Source organism: Pararge aegeria, chromosome 17 (assembly GCF_905163445.1).
Source record: "Pararge aegeria chromosome 17, ilParAegt1.1, whole genome shotgun sequence".
Classification (NCBI taxonomy): domain Eukaryota; kingdom Metazoa; phylum Arthropoda; class Insecta; order Lepidoptera; family Nymphalidae; genus Pararge; species Pararge aegeria.
The window spans coordinates 4,391,156-4,408,044 of record NC_053196.1 but is presented as its reverse complement, the minus strand read 5'-3'; the positions used below and the strand labels follow the sequence as shown (position 1 = coordinate 4,408,044).

Genomic DNA, 16,889 nt, shown 5'->3' with positions numbered 1-16,889 from the left:
ACAGATAAACACCCAGACACTGAAAAATATATTCTAAGTATTTATGTATATCATTCATAAAAATATTCATCAGTTATCTTAGTACCCATAACACAAGCTACGCTTACTTTGGGGCTAGATGGCGATGTGTGTACTGTCGTAGGATTTTTTTTTTTTATACTTCACAGTTACTTTTGCTTAAGTTTATCATAAAAAGTGGCGTGCATACAAGCGTTAAAGAACTGCCTACCCTACATTTTAATATAATTAATCGAATTCATCATCATCATCATCTCAACCAATTGACGTCCACTGCTGGACATAGGTCTTTTGTAGGGAGTTCCACAATGCACGGTCCTGGGCCGCTTGCCTCCAACGGCTCCCAGCTACTCTCCTGATGTCATCTGTCCACCTCGTTTGGGGCCGACCTACGCTGCGTTTACCGGTGCGGGGTCGCCATTCCAGCACCTTAAGACCCCAACGTCCATCGGTTCTCCGAGCTATGTGCCCCGCCCATTGCCACTTCAGCTTCGCAACTCGCTGAGCTATGTCGGTAACTCTAGTTCTTCTACGGATCTCCTCATTTCTGATTTGATCACGTAGAGACACTCCTAACATAGCTCTCTCCATCGCCCGCTGAGTGACTCTGAGCCTTCTTATGAGGCCCATAGTTAGCGACCATGTCTCTGATCCGTAAGTCATCACTGACAACACGCACTGTTCGAAGACTTTAGTCTTCAGGCACTGAGGGATTTTGGACGAGAAGATGTCACGAAGTTTCCCGAACGCTGCCCATCCGAGTTGGATTCGGCGGTTTACCTCTTTCTCGAAATTGGACCTACCTAACTGGATCGTGTGTCCTAGGTATATATACTCGTCAACAATTTCGAGTGCAGAGCTCCCAACAGTAATTGGGTGGAGCGGAACATGAGCGTTAGACATAATTTTCGTCTTGCTCATGTTCATACGAAGGCCCACCTGTCGAGATTAATCGAATTGCAGCTTACTAATAATTATAGTACAGATAATATACTCATACTCGTAGCTAAGCTAAAATTCTATTTTGTATACCTAGGCTTTTAGTATTAGAGGTTTTTGTGACGGAGCTCTTCCGGGAAAGCACTTCCGCCATATTTATTTCTACCGGCAACCAGCGATGTTGCATTACTGTGTACCGGTTTGAAGGGCATGGTTTCCGGTGTAATTACGGCACCTGAGGCTTAACACCTACGCCTCCGGTTGGATACAGGGCGGCTCTTTGTATCACGTACTCCGGCTAGTACAGGCAAAGGACCAAAATTATATCCCCCGATCCCCCGTTTACATCCCCTGACAGGGGATATAATTAACAAGTCCACCTGCTAAAGCACGTTAACAAGGAATACGAGAAGTTTACCCCCGTTTATTATTAAACACATATATATATATATATATATATATATATTGCCCGCGACTTCGTCTGCGTTTGATTTTGTTTCTTGATCTGGCATTAAATTTAGTTGTAGATCTAATAAAATTTAAAATATTCAGTATCGCTAAGTCTTAAATGAGGGGTTTGCTGCTGTCTGCGGAGGAGTTGTGTCCTCTATCTCCAACCACAGTTTGGGCAATTCTAACCTCTATAGTACAAAAATAATTATTTAAATCGGTTATAATTTGTCGCAGTAAAGTTGTAAAAGCGTCAAACACTTATGCCCTCTCCCAAAGGAACCGAGCTTAATGTCGAGATAAAAAGTATCCTATATTACTTCTAACACTTCCAAGAATATGTGTACAAAGTTTAATGAGGATCGGTTAATTAGTTTTTGCGTGAAAGCGTAACAAACAAACTTACATTTATAATATTAGTAGGGATTTTGATATTATTTCCACTTGTGCGCCAATGCTCTGAGAGTTGATAAAGCTGTGGGAGAAAATACATTTGCACGCCTCATGAGCGAAGCGTTGAGGTGGGTATTACTGTCAGTTTACGCACACTAGTGATTCTCCAACTTAAAATGTCACTTTTTTATTCTTTATTGCTTTTATAAGTGAATATAAATAGACAAATGTTGAGAAAAAAACACTATTTTTAACACTCATGATATTTTTAAATCCTTTTTATTATTTAGACTAATTAAAAAATTGTTTAAAAAAGTTTTGTCTTGGGCGTCCGTGTGTCTGTATGTGCGGATCCCGTATCTTGTGGTCACGATAACGAGCGAAATAGAAACCTATAACTTTTCACGGTATAATTAGATGTAGTTTAATTATTATGTAATAAAAATTTGGAAAATCCTAAAGTGCACGACTCAATGCTCATTTAATTATCAAATATTGAAAAAAAAAAATAATAATTTTAAAACAACTTTTTTTAACTAGGAAAGTGATGCACAGGCGCCGCTGGTGGAATAAAATGTACATAATATCTATAGATATAGATATATCACCATCCATGTTAATTTTACATGGATAAATATAGATATACAGTCTTGCAGTTTTCGTTTTTTATTAATTGCAATTAAACTATACTGAATTAATTAATCATTCGCATTCAGTGACCTACAATCGTCGATTAGAATTTAAAAAAAAAAAATTATCGATAAGATGGATTTTTTCACAAGTTAGAGTGTTTTCGGGTTTTACACATGACGGACAGGAAATTTTTTTGACCTATTTTGGTGTTTTTTTCCAATTCTGCAGTAAATCAATTTTTTAGAAGTATGGAATTAATCTCCATTAAATTATCTCGACAATAGTATGCAAAATATCTTGATTCCGTGAACTAACAAGGCTATAATAATAAAAATAGCCGCCGAAATGAGGCGAAAAAAATTTTTCGATCGTAAAGCACTCTCTGATGCTTCGCATCATGAGTCGTGCAATTAAATATCGACTGTTTTTTTTAGTAATGTGGTATATCTATATATGAAAACGTTTGTATCTACAAATTTATATCATACTAGCTTACCCAGTCCGCTTCGCCGGGCTAGATTTTCTTTATTTTATTTAAACTATAAACTTACATCATTAAATTTTTAATTTAAGTCTCATAATATATTAAATCATTTATTTCTCTCCGTATTCATTCTTTTCTATTCTAAGGTCATTATTTACAACCATGTACACCCAACAATAGAATATCATCATAGTAAATAAAAGCTGTATTTGACAGTTCAAAAATAGGAGTGCTCCGATCGTCACCAAACTTTACAGGATTACTCGCCAGGTCAATCCGGAGATTCCCTGAAAGTTTCATTGAAATCGGTCCAGCCGTCTCGGAGCCTATACGGAACATACCCACACACTTTCTCTTTTACTCGTATATATATATAGACATATACTTTAACAAATTTACAAATAATCACCGGCGTGCACTTTTGGATTTTCCAACTATTTTATCCTTTCCCGGGGAGATAATTGTCTCCTGCCCACGCTAACCGTGCTGGGGGCTCAATTAATTCTCGAAAAAAAAAAAATAATACCACCTTAATAAGCGATACTTAAGTATGTTTTAAACTATAGTCGTAACAATTATATATGTATTTTTGATATTATTATAATATAGTCAATGTCTGCCAGTACTTAGATAATAAATAACTATACTATGTATGAACTAGGGGATGTCCGTATGCGACTTCTGTTGAGTAAATTTTCTCATACAAACTTTTATCTACTGTTTTACACAATTTACCCTGACCCACTGCGTCGCGTTGCACGTCCGTGCTATGCTCCGAAGAGTCGTAGCGTGACGACCTTTCTCAACTTGGTCTTTCAAAAGTGATTTTTTTCAAATCGAGTCATAAATAGTTCCTGAGATTAGCGCGGTACACAACAAACAAACTATACAGCTTTATTATTAGGATAAGTAGATAAACATTAATTATTTACCTAAATATATTTATTTACCTAATTAATAACTAAAATAAAACTTTATGAGCCGTGAATCTCTAATATGAGCGTAAATTAATTTTATTTATAACATTCGATATCGTGAAGCTTGAAAAGCATTTTGTTTGCATTTACAATTTTTTCTCATATTAAAAATGTATACAATGTGTAAAAGAAAACCGAAATAATACTTCACAGGCTTTAGAGGTACATTATGTACTGTCTCTGAGACTTATCTCTGAAACCGATAACCTAATAGATTTTGAGTGAACTACTGCCAAAGTTTTTATTGAAAGAAATCAGATACAGCCCTAACATCACATACAAAATTAAAATCAAGTGTCTCTTATCACTTTATTAGGAACGCGATGCGTAGCGTAGGTACTATGCCTGTGTTGGTCTTTTATCTTCAACAGGGTTGTCATAAGTGAATACTTAAAATGATTTGAAATACTTTGTATGGAAAATTAAATATACTTCTTTTGATTTAATATTTTACAGGGCGATTCCTTATGAAATATACTTATGCATCTTTCAATATTATTTCGTAATTCTGTTACACGTTGTATAACGAAAATTCATAAATGTCTTAATTATTTTATAGATTTTACAGTACTTACCAAAATTTTATATTTTTTTATATTTTATATCAATGCTCAAGTATATAGTGTTAAAAACCACTGTACTTATGAACTGTTTATTTTTGATTTAATAAATGTGTATTTTATACGCTATGGTGAATCTTTTATTATATTCTTCATCATTACCATATACACAGCTGGACTAAAGGCCTTTTTCATAGACGTCACGTCAAGCAAGCCAAAGTGTATGTGGTACCTATTGTTACCTCTACTACAGGGGTTATTCCCAATAATCTTCTACATAGCTTAAAAATAATAGGTCTGGAAGAATCTCTCTACATCGGTTTGCAAAAAGCTGCCATTTTAAATACATGTAAGAAAGTTTTTGCAGGTTGACGAAAGCATAGGTTTAACATAAAAACACACCACTGCATTTACTTGGTTAAGGCCCGTAAATGCAGTTAAAACCAGCCAAGAGCTGAGAAATACAAACACTTCCAAATAATAATAATAAATAAATATACTACGACAGTACACACCTCAATCTAGTCCAAAAGTAAGCGTAGCTTGTGTTATGGGTACTAAGATAACTGATGAACATTTTAAGAATAATATACATAAATACTTATAATATACATATAAACACCCAGACGCTAAATAACATTCAGGTTCATCACACACACATTTTCCAGTTGTGGGAATCGAACCTACAGCCTTGGACTCAGAGAGCAGGTTCGCTGCCCACTGCGCCAATCGGCCGTCAATGTATACACTGTTATATTCCCTTAGTCGCCTCGTACGACAACCGCTGGGAGAGGAGGGGTGGTGAGAACTGTATTCTGATCTGCCATCACCACGCCACGCTTTTAATAAGAAGTAATTATTACCAAAATGAATCCAACCAAGATTGAGTCGAATTCGCGGAAACGTAAAATAAATATATTCGGTTAAATAAAGCTACTTTAATTATTTCGGTAAAAGCCTTCTCCATAGTTAGCAGAACGATAACGTTTTGCTAACTATGGAGAAGGCTTTATTTAACTTCCGGAGTTGTGGCTTTCTCCCACAACTCCGGCTTTCAATTCTTTATTGGTAAATCCAGCGGGAATCGTTCGATATCACACGAAAAAAATATGTCCTCCATAAAGACCATGGTTATGATTTCGAGTAGCTTTTCGGGGATAATAGTATCCCATCTTCAGGCGGCAAGCTACTCGTATTTATGTGCCAAATTTCATCAAGCAACTCTACAACGGAATTGCTATTACATTTTCACGAAATGTAATAAATTAACGCAATTTTAAAATACCCGTGTAATACACCTCCTTGACCATTGTTATTACTCGATAAAAGAATATTTTAGACACATAAATTGATCTAATATATTTTATGATTCGAATTGTAATTCTAATTGTAAACTACGCCGTTTAAATGTGAAGTAATAGCTGAAAAATTAATAATTCATTCTAATAATCCTTCATTTTTAGTGTTTCTTTTAAACATTTTAAATATTTGAACGTCGGTAACGAACAGTTATGAATGTACTAACTCAATATATACTTAAGATCTATATTTGTACAAATCTTTCCAAATAAAATTTAATTAATTGATTGAAAATCTGTGCAGCAGTTGAGTCTCAAAATTTAAAAAAAAATATTATTTCATGAAAAAAGAAAAAATAGTTGCCTTAATTTGAAGGAATTACACATCACAGGTTTGAAATGTATTCGTCAGAAATACATATATATATATTTATAAATAAAATAATAAATTCATTTTATACATCTATATTTTACTTAAAAAAGTTTAAAGATTTGTATTTACAAATCTTTAAACAACACTTTTGGAACATATAATACTTAGTGATTGTGATAAATCTGTTTAAAAACGAACAAAACAGAGATCACATAAAAATGACGGATCTCCTTAATAGACAATATTAAGTCACAAGTCAATGCTATACTTATATATGCTTTGTTTAAATTAGGATGCGGTATGAGACCCGTAGATTAGCGAGTAAGCGCTCAGGCCGCGATAGCCAGAGAGTCGCAAGTTCAAATCCTGTCGGTTTCAAAATTTTAACATGCATTTTAAATATTCAAAATTAGATATTTCCTCCAAGTGTAGCTAAAAACAAAAGCAAAGAGGCAATTTGCCAGGATTTTGGGTACCATGCCCATAAGTGAACAGTTAGACAGCTTATATCTTTTTGTAAATAATTATGTTAGTTTGTATTTTTTTTTTTTTTGTCAATATGTTCATAGAGTTGTATTATATATAATCAATACATTTTTGGTAATAACATATTAACCAAAAATTATAAATTTTTTGTTAATATAATTTAACCATTAGTTGTTGTGTCGTGACTCTACTTGATCCTAACAAGTCTTGAAACGTAGGCAGGTCCAAAATTGGCAGCTATATCCGGTACTATGAGCTGACCGTACTTCGGTTTGACGACCCCTGATCCGAGGTTTAATGTGCTGCTTAAAGCTCTGAATGGAGCCGATATGTCCCTGGAACACAAAAGTATATTTTTAACAAGAATATAGAAAAATGTGTGAGCCGGCAAAAGACGCCTGGCAACATCGAAATTTATAATACAAAAAGTGCACCAGATTCCAAATATTAAATAATATAAAATAGTTGAATTTTAATTATAATTTAATTTATTCTAATTTTAATTTTGCTTTCAATTAATTATCGTTTTTTTTAATTTATTTTTTAAATCTTTTATATTAATTTTATGTTAATCCCTCAATTTTGTATATGGGTCCCCGAACTGAAATAAATTTTTTTTTTTTATTTATTATATGCATTATAGTTATATGCATAAAATAAGAGATAACGCGAATAGTACCTACGCGACGCGACGCGTACCAAATAAAGTGCCAGGAGTCACTTAATTTTAAGTTTTAACTTTGCTAACGTTTCAGTAAAAACTATGGCAATGATTTCTCAAAAACTGTTTGGTTTTCGGTTTCACAGATAAATCTTAAAGACAGTACATAATGTACCTCTAAAACCTGTGAAGTATTATATCGGTTTTCATTTAAACGTTGACATCCACATGACAATGATCTGGTGAAAGCTGAAAATGGAAAAGTATCTCGGACCTTGCTCACGAGATTACCGCCATGTGGAGTGTAGAGTTGACCGATTTTGTTCCGATAGTAGTTTCAGTCAATGGTCTTCTCACGAAAAGCTTCGACCAACATCTTAGGACGCTGTAGCTTGGTTGTTGGATCAAGGGTCAAATGCAGAAGGCAGTAGTCCATGGAAACGGCGCGTATTGTGAGGAGGTTTCTCACTCTGGAGCCCTGGCCGCCGTTTGAAAACCCCGAAAGCGGAGAAAAGGATGCTTTTTAAAATATCTTTTAATAGTTCCGTTTTTATGTAAATTATTTAACATTGTTAAAAATTTTAATTAAAAATGAAAATCAATAAATGATAGTTAATAATATTACAGATTTAAGAAAGCTGTGGGAGATGATACTATTTTGCGTTTTTCGTTATACCTGATAGTGGCTATAATGCCATTGCTCTGGAACGCCATCTTGAGAGCAGAATGCACTACCCCGTCGTTTTGTGCGGGGCTCAGCGAACACGTAGAATAAACCACCGCCCCGCCCACTTTAACCACACGGAGTGCGTTGCTGAAAGAGTAAAACTAATAGTAAGTTACTTTAAATATATCCAAGAACTTGGAGCAGATATCGGTTTTTAAAAAAAATCATAATTGACGGGACAAGAAAATGGCCCATCTACGCGTATATTACGCTAGTCATAATAATAAATTTCCTGGGAGAAACCGGGACCGTTTTGTATCAATTTTATTTATTTCCCATTGTCCCGGTTAACATGGATGGATTACGGAGACGACGTGACCATTTTTTTAACAATTTTATTCATATCCCACTGTCCCCGTTAACGTTGATAGATAGCGGGGACGAAGGGACTACTTTTAAACATTTCTCCAGAACACCTTTGAAACCGCTTACGAGGATACGAAACGGGGAAGATTGGACCATTTTTTTACAAGTTTATTAAGTCCCACTGTACCCGTTAACGAGGATACGAAACTATGGGCCTCCTAAGAAGGCTCAGAGTCACTCAGCGGGCAATGGAGAGAGCTATGCTAGGAGTATCTCTACTTGATCAAATCAGAAATGAGGAGATCCGTAGAAGAACTAGAGTTACCGACATAGCTCAGCGAGTCGCGAAGCTGAAGTGGCAATGGGCGGGGCACATAGCTCGGAGAACCGATGGACGTTGGGGTCTTAAGGTGCTGGAATGGCGATAATCGCAGCGTAGGTCGGTCCCCAACGAGGTGGACAGATGACATCAAGCGAGTCGCTGGGAGCCGCTGGACGCAAGCGACCCAGGACCGTGTATTGTGGAACTCCCTACAAAAGACCTATGTCCAGCAGTGGACGTCGATTTGACGGCTAATAATCGACACAGGTTTGATTTTTTACTTACAGCAACAATTGCGATTGGAGTTCTGGTATCCTCAGTCTTTCCTTGAGTCTGTCAGCTCTGAAGATGTTGTTCTCATCTTCCATCACCGAATGTCTGTCTGTTGTGCACGGTACGTCTACCAACACCTAAAATATTACCATAGTCGTTATATAAACTCAAACTGCCATAGTTAACGCATTACCGGCCCACTCCAGTGTGCTGAGTGCGAGATTTTTTATTTATTCGATCACGTAACAGTTAATTACGATTTGTAGGGCGTCGAATAAGCGGCATCTAGGCACCAGAGAGATAGAGAGAGAGAGATGGGGAGAGAGAGAGAGAGAGAGAGAGATAGATATAGAGGGAAAGAGAGAGAAATCTCGCACTCGGCACACAGGTCACGGGTCTCCTCGCACAGTGACAAGGGTTTAGGTCCACCACGCTGGGCCGGTGCTGATTGGTGGACTTCACACGCCCTTTTAAGAACATTACGAACACTCTCAGGCAAGCAGGTTTCCGCACGAGGTTTTTGCTTCACCGTTAAGGCAAGTGATATTTTGATTGATTAGAACGCACATAACTTGGAAAAGTTAAGAGGTGCTTGCTAGGATAGACTCGGCCCCCCGAAATTGAAGCCGAAATCCTAGCCACTAGGCTATCACTGATTTGTATACCACCATAGAACCATAGTGTTTCATGATAAATCATGACTTTAATAGGAAAGGGCGTATTTTAATTGATAACTTTTTCATGCTTCCAGGAGTTCCCCTAAAACGTTTGTGTTATTCACCAATTACTTGGGGATTCCCCGCAAGTGGTTTAACGTTTTTTTTATTCCACTACAGTTAGCCTGCAATCTCATCTGGTGGTAAGCGTTTATCACTTATCATCATGTTAGATGGTCATGGATCATAAGATGGTAAGGAGGTAATATGTTAGGGCTACGGCCGTTATATTACCCCTAACAATTTTCCACGCGAAGTTGGAGGCCAACGTTTAATCGTGTGGCGGCACGACTTTTTCGACATGGTTTTTGCCGCTGCCTAAAACTTTCCATTAGACCACGCCAGAGCAGCTTCAGAAATTAAAGATTCCTAAATTGGGGAACGAACACGGGACCTGTGATTATAAGACCGCAGCGCTCACCACTGCACCATGGAGGTTGTCAAGTTTTCTCTGAGCCACCGCCGGTTTAACCACCAATTTTCTAACTCTGCCTCGGTACGGAGAACTCTTTAAAAGAAGAACTGAATATCGGGATTCGAACCCATGGCCTCGTGATGCGTTGTAACACACGCTAATCACGCTTGCCTTTCCTCCTTTAAGTACTTTTTGGGTACGGAACTAACTAAAAATGGAGTATAGACGAGCGAGGCGTGCAAAGTATACCTTATCAAATCCATGATCATCTGTGAAATCTCTGCCGTCGCGCCTGGTGATCAAAACTCGTTCGTGCCATTTGTTGCCGGTTTCAAAGTCCATCAAGTAATCCCGGAATATCCTGTCCATCCTGATATAACATAAAAAATAGCTCAAAATACTTAAAAAAAACCAAACTAATTTCTACCTTTTAGTTTAGTTTATTTATAAAAGCGTGGTTTTTAGTTTCTCTTAAACTATTATCGACTATTAATAGATGAAAATCATATAAATTAACAAAAATCTTATATTGCTTTAATTGAATAATGGAAATGAGCGTTTTCCCACTAAGCTACGTATCTCATAACGCCGATGCCTGAAATTAGTATATTTGCCTTTTTTATGTTATGTGACTGTAGCGCCATCTAGTAGAAAATATTGTCGTTTCGATCTACTTTCCAAAGTTCTATATTACAATAAGACACTCCTGAAACTTTTGATGAGCAACACTCAAGTATAAATACCTGATAAAGTTATAAGAAAGTTACCTGTTACACCTGGATATGGATACGTCATTACACACCAGAACATCTGGTAGCAGGGTCTGCAGTGCGACTAGGGCTTTGCCTCCAGGCGCCGAGCACAGGTCAAGCACCCTGTCTCCAGGGGACAGGCAAAGCGCCAAAACGGATAGCACACTGCCACAGTCCATCGGGTAATAGTTGAATACTCCTGCAATGATATTTTTACATACAACGTGTAACGGAATTACGAAATGCTATTGAAGGGTCCATAAGTATATTTCACAAATAATAACCATATAATAATATTAACTTAAAAGAAGCATATTTATATTCCATATAAACGAATTCAACACATTCTAAGTATTTACTTATGACAACCCTAATGAAGATAAAAGGCCGACACGTGCATAGTACCTACGCTACGCGACGCGTACCTAAAACGCGTTTTTATTTACACTTTGTTTATAGGGTTAAATATTCATTATTCAATATTTTACATAGATACTGTGCTTGTTACTACTCTGCAATGTAACATCAACAACAGCGCGCGAACCACGACTCTATGGTGCGGTCACTGACCCGAATACGCGACGTTGTCGCATCGTTGCACAGTGTAATGTCACTTTACAGAAATAACAGAATTTATTAATTTTTAAAAGTCGTAGAAATAAAGTTGTAATGATAGGAACCTACAGGGCATAGAGTATTCTGGTATTTTATATGAGCCTGTAGAAGAGCGCTTGACTGCAATCACACCTGATAGGGAGTATGGTAGTCAATACCCAGTGGCGGATTTGCCCTGAGGCCCAGTAGGCCCGGTCCTAGGGCGGCCAGATATGAAGGGCGAATCGCGCGAAAAAAAAAACAGTGGTAAATTTTACTGGACAATTAAGTATCTAGTCTATAATGATGTTGCTGAGAAATGGCGGCACATGGCCTGGGGCCTAGAGCGGCTAGGACTACAAATCCGCCACTGTCAATACCCCTAATCTGTTTCCAAGCGACATCGCAACGGAGCACTAAATCGCTTCATGTATTTTTCGGTAACTAGCCACGGCCAAAGGTAAAATCGCTTCATGTACACATCGCCATCTAGCCCCAAAGTAAGCGTAGCTTGTGTGGGTACTTAGATGACTGATTAATATTTAGATGAATAATATACATAAATACTTATAATATATTTAATATAAACACCCAGACACTGAAAAACACTCATGTTGATCACACAAACATTTTCCAGTTGTGGGAATCGAACCCACGGCCTTGGACTCAGAAAGCGGGGTCGCTGCCCACTGCGCCAATCGGCCGTCAAAATCAAATAATCAATAAATAAATATCTATCATAGTATTTATAATTTTATATCGTTATTTTTGTAGTTAATATGTAAATGGAGTATGTATGTTCATGTAAGTTTATTTTATTATTTTTTTTTGTAACATACTTTATGCACCACCAACTTTCCACTTTTTTATCGGCCTCGCACGCTCAGGTTGCCTTTAAAATATCACTTTTAGTGATAAGGCTGCCTTTGCACCCTAGCACTAAATACTATTAGTGTTGTCCTTGTATTTTTTCTATTGTGTCGTGTTGCAATAATGTTTTTCTATTCTATTCTATTCTATAGCCCCAGCCGGGATCGAACCCGGGACCTCCTACATAAATTCACAGCGGTCACCGTTGCGCCAGAGAGTTCATACACAGTACCTTACCTGTATTACATCTCTTCGGTTCCGGAAACCTGTCGTAGTCGCTATTCATTTCATATGACATCACTTTCAGATGCTCGGGGTATGAAAATGTTGTCTCCGGTTCAATCGCCAATGGGAAGTCCACATCTACGAAAATAAAACTTTAATTAATTCGTACCAGCTGTTGCCCGCGTTCTCAATGTCAAATTATTGCAATTTTCTTAAGGATCCCTACTTTTACAAAATTAAATTATAACCTATGTTACTTCCTGATAATCAAGTTTTCTAATGATGAAAAAAATTTTAAAATCGGTCCATTAGCTTCGGTGCCTATTCGTTACTATAACGAACTGTGTAAATTAGTTATAATAAATTGCGTCATAATTCCCTAAATTAAAAATTCACAATAGTATCAAACACTCTCTCTCTGTTCTATTTTTAAATATTATAAATATATTTGGGTACGTAAAAGTTATATTTAATTGACAAAATTAATTAAATTATTTATGAATATTAGTATTATTTACACATTATAGACATAATTTTGATGATTTGTAATGAAATAGTTAGATTATTGACACCTGTCAATAAACTGACTCATTTAACAAAATTTAAGTGATATAAACGTCAACTGAGAGCGTAATTCTCTGGTTTTCCTGGCCTCCTTATATTACAAACAAACAAGTCTTTCCTCTTTATAATTTTAATATATAATAGATACATATTTGAATCTAACCAACTTTAAATAACATACATACTGTTGGTCATAAAGGAGTAATGCAGAGATTCTGGCACCCATTCATCTAATCCTTTAAGTTTTGTTGCTGGCACGTACTGATATAAAGCTTCCGATGTTAAGCCCATTGATGGTTCAATGATTCTCGAATGATCTATCTGAGCTTCTTCTATTGCTTGGTTGAGGGAGGTGGATCGTACTCTGTGGAAGAATTGTGTATTTAAAAACTATCCAAGTGCAATAGTGAATAAATAGATAAATCACCATCCTCATCATCATTTCAACCAATTGACTTCCACTGCTGGACATAGGACTTTTGTAGGGAGTTTTATAATCTAGGGTCCTGGGCCGCTTGCCTCCAGCGGCTCCCAGCGACTTGCCTGATGTCATCTGTCCACCTCGTTGGGGGGCCACTTACGCTGTGTTTATAAATAAATACACACACATCTTCATCCATCCTCAAAGTAAGAGTAGCTTGTGTTATGGGTGCTAAGATGCCTGATGAATATTTTTATGAATAATGTACATAAATACTTATACTATGCATATAAACACCCAGACACTGAAAAATATTCATGTTCATCACACAAACATTTTCCAGTTGTGAAAATCATACCCAGCCTTGGAACACTCCATACTCCCAGGAGATATTAAAAGTGTAGGTTATTTATGGTGTAAGTCTGTCCATCCCTATCAAAAACGTCGTTATTAAAAATGACGGAGAATTTATTGGAATATTTTCTGAGAATTTACTAAAACATTTTGTGAGAATTTTCTTTGTGTCAACTACAAAAACATAAAGCGTTGATAGCAGGACTTTGGCTTATCTTTGGGAGGCAGAGTTAGAACTTAAGATATCACTTGCCAATGGTGAAGGAAAACATCGTGAGGAAACCTGCATGCTGAGACCGCCACGCTGAGAGTTCTCCATAATATTCTCAAAGGCATGTGGAGTCCACCAATCCACACTGGGCCAGCTTAGTGGACTACAGCCTAAACCCTTCTCATTATGGTGTGAGAGCCTAGCCCTGTAGGCTGTAGATGGTTGTTAATGTGTTGTAAGTTGATGATTATACAATTTACTAGCTGTCGCCCGCGACTTCGTCTGCGTTTGATTTTGTTTTTTGATGTTGCATTCAATTTTGTTGTAGTTTCAAAAAAGTATTCATCGCTAAGCCTTAAATGAGGGGTTTGCTGCTGTCCCCTGAGGAATTTTGTCCTCTATCACCAACCACATTCAGTGGATCTACACAAAATTAAACACATATTATAACCTCTATATTACAAAAATAATTATTTAAGTCTGTTATAATTTGTCGGAGTTATGGTGTAAAATCATCAAACACTTTCATCCCCACTCGCAGAGGAACCGAGCTTAATGTCGGGATAAAAAGTATCCTATATTACTTCAAACACTTCCAAGAATATGTGTACAAAGTTTCATGAGGCGTAACAAACAAACTTACATTGACATTTATAATATTAGTAGGGATAGGGATTTATTATTACTTACTGTTTTTCCTTAGCGTCCTTTTGAATACTATTTCTTAAAAACTTTTTATCACTATATTCTATATTATCTGGAACATCTTCCCCTTGTGGATAAATACTAGATATCTCCTCACTTTGCAACTTGGCTATATAATTATCCAAGTTGTTTTGCTTTGTGTTCTCTGTTGGAGGAGTTTCAGTTTGTGGGTTGTATTGGTTGTGAAACTCCTTTTGTATTGACATTAAATTTTTCAGACAATGAGCTCCTGGAAAAAAGTTTTTTTTTCAATATTTGTCTGTTGAAGCCTATCGGGCTACCCGATAGCCCCGTGATAACAAAAAAAAAAATTACCCAGCTAAGTTTGTTGTAAGCTCTTCTTAGACCAGGGCGCGTTTGGAACCCTCGTAGCTTTAGATTTAAGTTGGCGAAAGAAGTTATCACCATCCCCTTACAATTATGTAAACAAGTATGTATGAACGCTTCATAAGTGCCTGTGATAGGCCTACATGAATAAAGAAAATTTGAATTTTTATTTGATGCACCACTAACTTTTCTAAGTTATTTGAGTATTAAGTAATTAAAATATAATGCTTCAATGGTAATGGAAAATATTGTGAGGAAACCTGTATGCCGGAGAGTTCTCCATAATGTTAATAAATGTGTGTGAAGCCCACCAATACACACTGGGCCAGCATGGTGGACTTAAGCTTTTAGCCATTTAAGCATTGTGGGAGGAGACCTGTGCCCTGTAGTGGGCTGGTAATGGGTTGATGGGATGATTGGTTGTAAAACTCTTTTTTTAAGACAATAAGTCCTTGAAATAAAGGATTTTTTAAGATTTGTCATAAGTTCAGCGAGTGTTACCTAGTAAGTGTTGCTTGTGTTATGGGTACTAAGATGACAGATGAATGTTATTATGAATAATACCTTTCCTTTTTATGAAACCTTCAAATTAAGAGTGAATAGGCTTCTTCTAGGTAAACACGCTCCTACTTAGGCTGTGTTTATTAAATACATTTATTGCAGCCAAGAGCTAATGCACTACAAGGTGCAGGTCTCCTCACATCTTGACCAAAGTCCACCATGCTGGCCAAGTAAGGATTGGTAGACTTTACACACCTTTGAGAACGGTATGTAGAACTCTCAGGCATGCAGGATTCCTCACTATGTTATCTTTCACAGTTAGAACAGTGACATTTTAAACCCTTAAATAAAACAATTTACTGTTAGTGACAAAAAAAAGGAGTATCCATAAAATTACCTCTATTAGAAAGATACTCCATGGTCTGTTCTGCGTCGCCGTAATTGTTGACTACAGCTACATACTTGGACCTACGCAAAAGGGCTTCCTTCATCGATACCCATTTATTACCGAAAACTGAGCCGTAGAACTCATCGAAATGATTTAACGCCTTGTATTTTGGACTATTCTTCTTTTTTAATTTAGCCTAGGGATAAAAATCCATCCATAAGTGGTCAATAGTATAAAATAATACGTTTAAATTGAATTTAAAGTTCCATTTTTCTTACCCAGTGGGTCTTCGATTTATATCTTGCTTGCAAAATTAAAACGGTATTTGATGGTGCACTCCTCCATATATTTGAAATTGTTATCATTGTTACAAATTAAATGTTATATGAAAGTTTTTATGATTTTTAGCATTAAGGATACATTAAGGTTATGTTGACATTGGGGTTATTGACAACTGCCTTTGACAGAATTGACAGTTGACAGTTAGCTTTCTTTTGAAGAAGTTCTGAAAGATATTAATTAGCAAATTAATAAATCATAGCATTTTACAAAATATTAAATGTGTTCCTAAATTCATATAGCTTCAAGTAAAATATGTTTTGAATTTTTCAATGTTAAGAATTAGTTATTTCTGACCAGCAAAGACAGGGACAGCTATATGATGCGTATTCAAATTTCAGCACCCCCGCGAACATCAAATCCTCGAGTATTGATTTGTTTTTAAGGAACCCCAGCGAATTCATAGATTCTCAGGTGTTCGTAGGTCACGCATATTAAAATATTATGTAGGTCCTAAAACCTTGTAGAAACGATCAAGATAATATTCCAACTTAATTGCTTCTTTACGTGCCGACGTGTTTATCAGTGAATCGTGCTAGTTTAGCTTCGACTCGAGCAAAGTTTTAAAGGGGCTTAAAAGCTTAATTACCCTCCGGGGCCCGGGTCG

At 36.6% G+C, this 16,889-nt stretch overlaps 1 protein-coding gene across 1 annotated transcript; it reads right to left on the bottom strand.

Annotated features, from left to right (window-relative positions):
- Positions 1 to 6,691: 6,691 nt before the first annotated feature.
- On the bottom strand, positions 6,692 to 16,380 carry LOC120631203 (5-methylcytosine rRNA methyltransferase NSUN4). Its single transcript, XM_039900682.1, has 10 exons — positions 16,222 to 16,380; positions 15,953 to 16,139; positions 14,713 to 14,956; positions 13,222 to 13,400; positions 12,485 to 12,610; positions 10,799 to 10,982; positions 10,281 to 10,401; positions 8,913 to 9,037; positions 7,949 to 8,086; positions 6,692 to 6,946 (listed from the first exon to the last, which is right to left on the bottom strand). Exons 1-10 carry the CDS (start codon positions 16,306 to 16,308, stop codon positions 6,799 to 6,801), a joined length of 1,539 nt encoding a protein of 512 aa, XP_039756616.1. The 5' UTR covers positions 16,309 to 16,380; the 3' UTR covers positions 6,692 to 6,798.
- Positions 16,381 to 16,889: the final 509 nt, after the last annotated feature.